Source organism: Electrona antarctica (assembly GCF_951216825.1).
Source record: "Electrona antarctica genome assembly, chromosome: 22".
Classification (NCBI taxonomy): domain Eukaryota; kingdom Metazoa; phylum Chordata; class Actinopteri; order Myctophiformes; family Myctophidae; genus Electrona; species Electrona antarctica.
The window spans coordinates 19,817,695-19,824,477 of NC_136805.1; the positions used below are offsets into that span (position 1 = coordinate 19,817,695).

Sequence of the window (6,783 nt, forward strand, 5' to 3'; positions counted from 1 at the left end):
TTGAGGTCTCCTGCATGAGGATACTCATGCAGGAAATGTTCGTCGGACACCTTGGATGGTTTGCGTTTCAGATGCGTTGGCTGAAGCGCACACCCATCCTGACAGCCCTGGTTAGGCAACCAGGCCTGCCAGAGTTTCCATTTAGTGTTTGATTGATTGAAATATTTATTAACAGTTTGCAGAATTACAGTACATTTCAAGCACAACTCAATACAAAGACTGTTAACTGTGAGTGGACGACCCAATAAAGCATTACACTTGTTTACAAGAGGGTCCACCTTGTTCAATTCATCAAAACATTTAGAGACGTACAAATAGACACTTCTATATAGCCAAAGAACAGAACAGGAATTCATCATAAAGGAGGTGCAAACTATACGAAAAAGTCCTTTTGCACACCTACAAAGGACAGGTGCGTCGGATAACAGGAAACTGATAGGTAGAAAAACGAGAATCCCGCACACTGTCTTCACTTAGGTTGGTTTTTATTGCAACGTTTCGGTCGTCAGACCTTCATCAGGCATAAAGCAGTACTGACAAACAGTCAGCATAAATATTTATGCTGATTCTCTTTTTTCTACCTATCATAAAGGAGGTAAAATGGAAAAAGAAACATATACAGTGAAGGGAAAAAGGGGTGGGGGGGGATTCCGATTTTACGGGGGCCAGTTTCGAATTGCAGCCGTTCGTAGGTGCCTTTTGAGAGCGGTTTTGAAGGAGTCAAGGGATTTGCATGTCTTAATGACTGTTGGTAGGGCGTTCCACATTTTGGTGGCATAGGAGCGAAAATAATTTAGTCCCTTGTTTGTGCCGAATCTGGGCTGTACATGGTTTGTTGCACTCCCTCTGGTGTTGTGGGTGTGGACTTCGTTAACATTAAGGAAGTGTTTAGACAGGTACAATACATGGGTATCTTGGTGGTGTATCGAATCGTGTGGACCAGACCCATTGCAAGATGCTGTACTCTGTCGTCGACCCTAAGCCATTCCAGCCTGTCAAAGTGGGCAGGGGTGAGGTGGGTCTGGGGGGTGAGGCCAAGTAGGAGCCTGACCAGTTTGTTTTGGGAGGTCTGTCATGTTGGAAACCTGTCACAGACATGCTAAATAGGCCAACATCTCCAGCAATCCACATCGCCAGCAAAATATGGCTCCACTGAGATCCAATCTAGACTATAACTGATATTTGCATCATGTATCATTCTTGAGTCTTGACACTATAATGATAATAGGCCACCCTATACCATCAATCAAAAGCTTCTGACCCTCCTTCCTGGCATGAAACTACTAAACTAGCCATTCATCTCAGTCACGTCGGTCTTGTCCTCAGCTCACACTCACACACTCTCAAACTGACTGTAAACCAGTAGAATCCTGACTGTCTGCACTCTGCAGCCTCCTTTACTCTCCCGAGCAACACAATGTATCAGAAAAAAGCGGCCAGGTAGTGCAGGTACTCTACAATCCTTGCTATTCCCCAATGTAAACATTTTTGGTACAGTCCAGTCACGGCCATCTTGACAAGCAGTCGCAACAAAAAAATATAAAACATACAAATGAATAGATACTTCAACGACAGTCACTGCTTAGCCTTCATGCCAATACACGCCCAAAGGGCTTGCGTACGACCGTACGTTATACACGTATAAACACATATATAATGCACATATGTCACTGTTGTGTTTTGGCCGTTATTTAATGGCTCTCCAGCAGCCCTGTGTGTGTGTGCGTGACTGTGTGTGGATTCTGCCTCTGGAGGTGGATGAAACTTGAATAAACTTGTGTGCGGTTCACTTCCTCGACATTGTCCTTAGTATTACACTGCACGCCCGATTGGGCAATAATACCAAAGGGGCGGGATCTCAGCGTACAACGGTGTGACGCGATTGGATTAGAGCTGATAATGGTCCGTGTCACTACGCCGGTGTATGCCCCGGTTGCGCAAAACGCCATTTTGGAGTGACGGTGGAAGAGAAGCGAAAGATCGAGAAGCTGTCTTTCTAAGGTACCAATCCGCACGTAAATGCCACATTTTGTCAACCGAGAAAGCCCCGCGTCGTCGGATTAGGATAACCAACGGATAACTCGTGTAAAGGTCTCGTTTCTGCCGTTATATGTTATTGAAATGACGTCACCGTTTCCTCTTTACACTGACGCGGCATTTAGCTAACGTTACATTAGCACGTTAGCACGGCGGATAACGCAGCAGTGGTCGACTAAAATGAGAATTCCCTGCCGCCTTTAACGCTGTGTTTAATAATATTATGTCACGTAATGTGTATCGTGTCACATTATGTACCGCGGTGGCCTCAAAACTGCCGTCCCACTCAGTAGTGGTCACGTCTGTTCGTAGCATTGCCATCGGCAAGGCTACAGTTACTGTAAGCTAACAGTGATGAGGTGGAGGCTGGCTGCTAAGCATCCGCCCTAACCAACGCTAAGCTGATTTCAGTTGGAATGTAGCCAGTCTGATCAGCGTCAAATACACGGATGATTTCATATATTATGCTTATTGTGTTTTGTTTGACGTACAACTTGGGTGAATTGCTAGTCCGTCAACCGTTCATCAAGGACAGGCCGGGGTAGTGATGTGTGACAGGTCTCCCACACACACGGGCTACTAGAGACGTGCCATTCTTCCGTTGTTATGGTAGAGCCAATCAGCCAGAACAGGCCTTCCTTATCCGGGACATGACATTATTCATTTGTTAGTGTAGTCAGCTGGCCCACAATGCAGGTTACCGCAATGAGATCGCCACTAATAAAACGAAATGTCCGTGTTTGATGTATCTAGTTTTAACTACTAATTCACGAAATGGTTACCGCCATTACTCGGGTCGCAACTTGGAATGTGGTGACGACAATTTGTTTAACGAGATGTTGCGTTGTACTCTACAGATTTCCTTTGGTCATTATGAAAATATTGTCGTGTCAATTATATATATATTGTCTTATAACCTTTCTTCTCTCTCACATCTCTTAACAGAATCGTCACCATGGGGAATATATTTACAAACTTGTTCAAAGGCCTGTTTGGTAAGAAAGAGATGAGGATTCTCATGGTAGGGCTTGATGCGGCCGGCAAAACAACCATCCTGTACAAACTCAAACTAGGAGAGATAGTCACCACCATTCCCACCATTGGTAAGTTTCGAGAATTTATTTTACCCTGCTCATTGACAACTCGACAAGTTGTAATTATTTGGTTATCTTATAGTTGTTAATCACTTAACTTTAGTATAGCATATTTGACACTACTAAAACTGAGCTTTAAATGTAGATTGAATGGGCCAGAGGTTTTGGCTCATCCTTGTTTTTAATATTAGCTATTTGATAATGGAATGTTCATCGGGCTGTGCTAGTTCCTGCCAGTTGAGTTGCTGCCAAGATTGAGTCCCTAGAAATTTTAAATTCACAGACTTGGGTGGGGGATTTTGGCAACTTGAATTTAACTCTCCAACTTGAATTTCTTTAAGTCAGTTGTCATTCATTATTCACGCATTCTTTCCATTTGCCCAGGTTTTAACGTTGAAACAGTAGAATACAAGAACATCAGTTTCACAGTGTGGGACGTGGGTGGGCAGGACAAAATCAGACCACTGTGGCGCCACTACTTCCAGAACACTCAAGGTGAGTGTGTACTTGTCATCTTTACTGATGGAGGTGTCGGCTGGTATCATTGCTCATAGGTCTAAGGTTCCCAGTGACTCATTTGCCATTGAATGCTATTTAGTTTTCTTGTATTAACAATTTAGCTGCTATTGTAATGATTTAACAATTACTGCATAGACAAATTGTTTTACATTTCAGCATCAACACATACTAACTCTGCTTTATCTCATTGCAAAAGCTTAATTCCACTTGTTTAAAACACTTAACTGTCCTCTGCGATTGCACAGACAATTCTAATTAAGCTAAGCATCCCTGTCATGCAACACAACCGTGTACATGGCAACACTAACCCCCCTGTCTGACCACAGAGCACAATGAGCATGCATGCAAATGTGAAATTAAGTTTCATAGCCCTGGGGTGCCTTGTGGCTCAGCCAGTTAGTGCACAGACCATATGCTCCCTGTGAGCACAAGGACCCCAGTTTAAATAGGACACCATCAATCTTTTTTTGCATGTATGCTGTCTGTACACTTTAACATGTGAATTATTATTGAATACAAATACCAAGACTAAATCTTAACCAAAATAACGTTTATAGCCCATTTGCTAGCAGAAGTTAGTTTTGCTTTTGTAAAAAAATAATATTAACGTAACGCATCTTGCTGCAAAATGCATTGCAATCTTCTCATATTTTTCTTGGTGTGACCTTTTCTTTTACAAACCAATTTTTGTAGTATCACTTGACTATTTTTAAGAAAATAAATTTGAAAGAGGAACTGATGATAAATGTTATGCTGGTGTACAAACTGTACTGCCCCTCATCATATGCTCAGAAAATAGTTGATCTGAATTTTTCCTTGTCTTTGATTAGACAGTTGGCACATGACCATAAAGGTCATCGACTTTGTACTGCAAGCTAAAACAGGGCTCTAGTAGTCCTTATACCAAACTCCTTCTTTTTTTTGTCCATACCAAAAAGGAGTACGTTTAACATGTTTCCCCAATTGGCCAAATTTGGCCCTACAAGTGAATGGGATACCTGTGGAGAGGGTCTTTTCTTGTGTATACATCAACATGACTTCATCTGGATAACCGTTCATCTCTGTGTGAACAGGGCTTATCTTTGTGGTGGACAGCAATGACAGGGAGAGGGTGAACGAGGCCAGGGAGGAGCTGTCAAGAATGCTTGCCGAGGATGAGCTCAGAGACGCTGTGTTGCTTGTGTTTGCAAACAAACAGGTGAGCTCACCTTTTCTGTGTCGGAGAACATGTGCTTATTGGTACTGTAGCATGTGGCCTATTTGAATTGGAAAATCTGTACTCATTTAAATGGCATTCTAGAAAATGGGGGCTTATAAGTAAAGCCAATAGTGTTTTACAACATTCCAATTATTGGTCCTGGCAGTTTAGTTTGACCTATAAAACGATCTCAGCAGAAAAGGTCAGACTGTTCTTCACACCTCCATTTTGATGTTTCATCAAAGCATGTTTCATATGTGCCAAGTTTGAAGAACACTGAAGGATGTTAGCTGAAATGTTTTTCCTGATGTAGAGAAATAAACCTGTTGAAATTGGATTCTTGGTGTGTGCGACCTCTCTACCTATTCTATGTGCCAAGTTTGTAAATTTGTATTTCTGTTACTGACTGTGCCACGTGACTCTCTCCTCAGGACCTGCCCAATGCTATGAATGCCGCAGAGATCACAGACAAGCTTGGCCTGCACGCCCTCCGCCAGCGCAACTGGTATATCCAGGCCACCTGCGCCACCAGCGGTGATGGCTTGTACGAAGGGCTGGACTGGCTCTCCAACCAGCTCAAGAATCAGAAATGATCCATTCCAACAGTTTTTGATTTTTTTTGTTTGTTGTTTTCTCTCTCTCGTTTCAACACGATGGCAGCACTGGATCCAGGCCCTTCTGTTCCCATCAGACCTCATTTCCAACTCCTCCACCTAAGAAAATCCTCCATTCCCTGATCTTTTGGTTTCTTCCCTGTTCTTTTTACCTCATTCTTTTGTCCGTACTCATGGGGGCTCAAGCCTGTGCTGCTTGTGTGTGAGTGTGCGTGTGTGTGTGTACTGTGTGTGCGTGTTCCGGCGAGTGGGTGTGAAGGCGTCTCTGTGTCTGTTAGCTGGGATTGGGAGTAACCCTGGCGTGCCTTTTACACACCTCCTGTGGAAAACAGTGGTCTGGCTCTTGCAGCCCCATCCTCCATCCACCAAAACTCGGCTCCCGCCCCGTTCAGCCTCCCTATACCCCACTCTCAGTCTTGCACGGCTCCCTTCTCCCCCATCGCTACTCTTCTAACAGCAAGCATGATTTTCACAAGGCATAGAAAGAGCAAGGATGCAAGTTCTCCTTCCCCCGCTCTGTAGTATATATCTATATATCTGTTCACCCAGCGTAGAAACTGAATGCTAGCTGTTCATTTTAACCTGTTAAACCTCGACCACATACACCCCCCACTCCCGACCTGTTAAAGATTGAATAAGTTGCATCGTAACCTGTATCAGGTTGAAGCAAATCAAACAATAAACACCCATCATCCTTGATCGTTCTTGTGTCATTTGAAAATTATGCTGTTTCTTTTATTATATTACATATGACAGGTTCTTAGCAATGGCTCTCTTTAACGAACACTACCTTCCCCTCCCCATTTAAGAGACCATGAAGCACAAGGCAAGCAAACAATCCTGAGTCATAATTCTCCTTCCAATGTTATCGATAAATTCACTTTGAAATTAAATATTGAAAATTATGCAATATTTCTGCCATTTTCCAATTTGTAGTAGCTGATGTATTTAACTGGATGAAATTGGATTTTGTGTGGCCTTCAATTGAAATTAAAGGTTTGGCCGTTGACATTCTCTCCCGTACTTTAAGATTTGGTCACCAATACTTACTTTTTTTTACGTTTCACCTTGTGGACTAGTGCGGTGACCTGACTACATGCATTCTAAAAGCTTCAAGAGTTATTCCTTAATGTTTCATGTATTCTTTATCTTTAGTTTTAGCATTTCTATTTGTACTACGACTGCTGAACCAAATGCAACTGAGCAGTTTGACAAATCTTGTATATGAAAGTAGTACTACTACTCTAGTACTATGTGAGGGTCTAAATTGAAAACTATTAAAGAGATTTCTTTTTATCACAAGATTGGCGGTAGTACATTG

The 6,783-nt window shown here is 42.7% G+C and overlaps 1 protein-coding gene across 2 annotated transcripts; it reads left to right on the forward strand.

Moving 5' to 3' along the window:
• The first annotated feature begins 1,841 nt into the window (after window positions 1–1,841).
• On the forward strand, window positions 1,842–6,471 carry LOC306915619 (ADP-ribosylation factor 1). Of its 2 annotated transcripts, none has more exons than XM_079493066.1 (5): window positions 1,842–2,001; window positions 2,983–3,140; window positions 3,516–3,626; window positions 4,724–4,848; window positions 5,280–6,471. In XM_079493066.1, the coding sequence occupies exons 1-5, from the start codon at window positions 1,925–1,927 to the stop codon at window positions 5,439–5,441; spliced, it is 633 nt and encodes a 210-aa protein (XP_079349192.1). In that variant the 5' UTR covers window positions 1,842–1,924; the 3' UTR covers window positions 5,442–6,471. The 2 variants fall into 2 exon arrangements, with proteins under 2 accessions (XP_079349192.1, XP_079349193.1); XM_079493067.1 differs by having other exon boundaries at window positions 1,990–2,091.
• The last annotated feature ends 312 nt before the right edge of the window (window positions 6,472–6,783 follow it).

Coding starts and splice junctions, on each gene's coding strand:
- LOC306915619 (XM_079493066.1), top strand. CDS start 1,925: ATGCCCCGGTTGCGCAAAACGCCATTTTGGAGTGACGGTGGAAGAGAA. Junction 3,141..3,515: donor CACCACCATTCCCACCATTG/GTAAGTTTCGAG, acceptor CCATTTGCCCAG/GTTTTAACGTTGAAACAGTA. Junction 3,627..4,723: donor CTACTTCCAGAACACTCAAG/GTGAGTGTGTAC, acceptor CTGTGTGAACAG/GGCTTATCTTTGTGGTGGAC.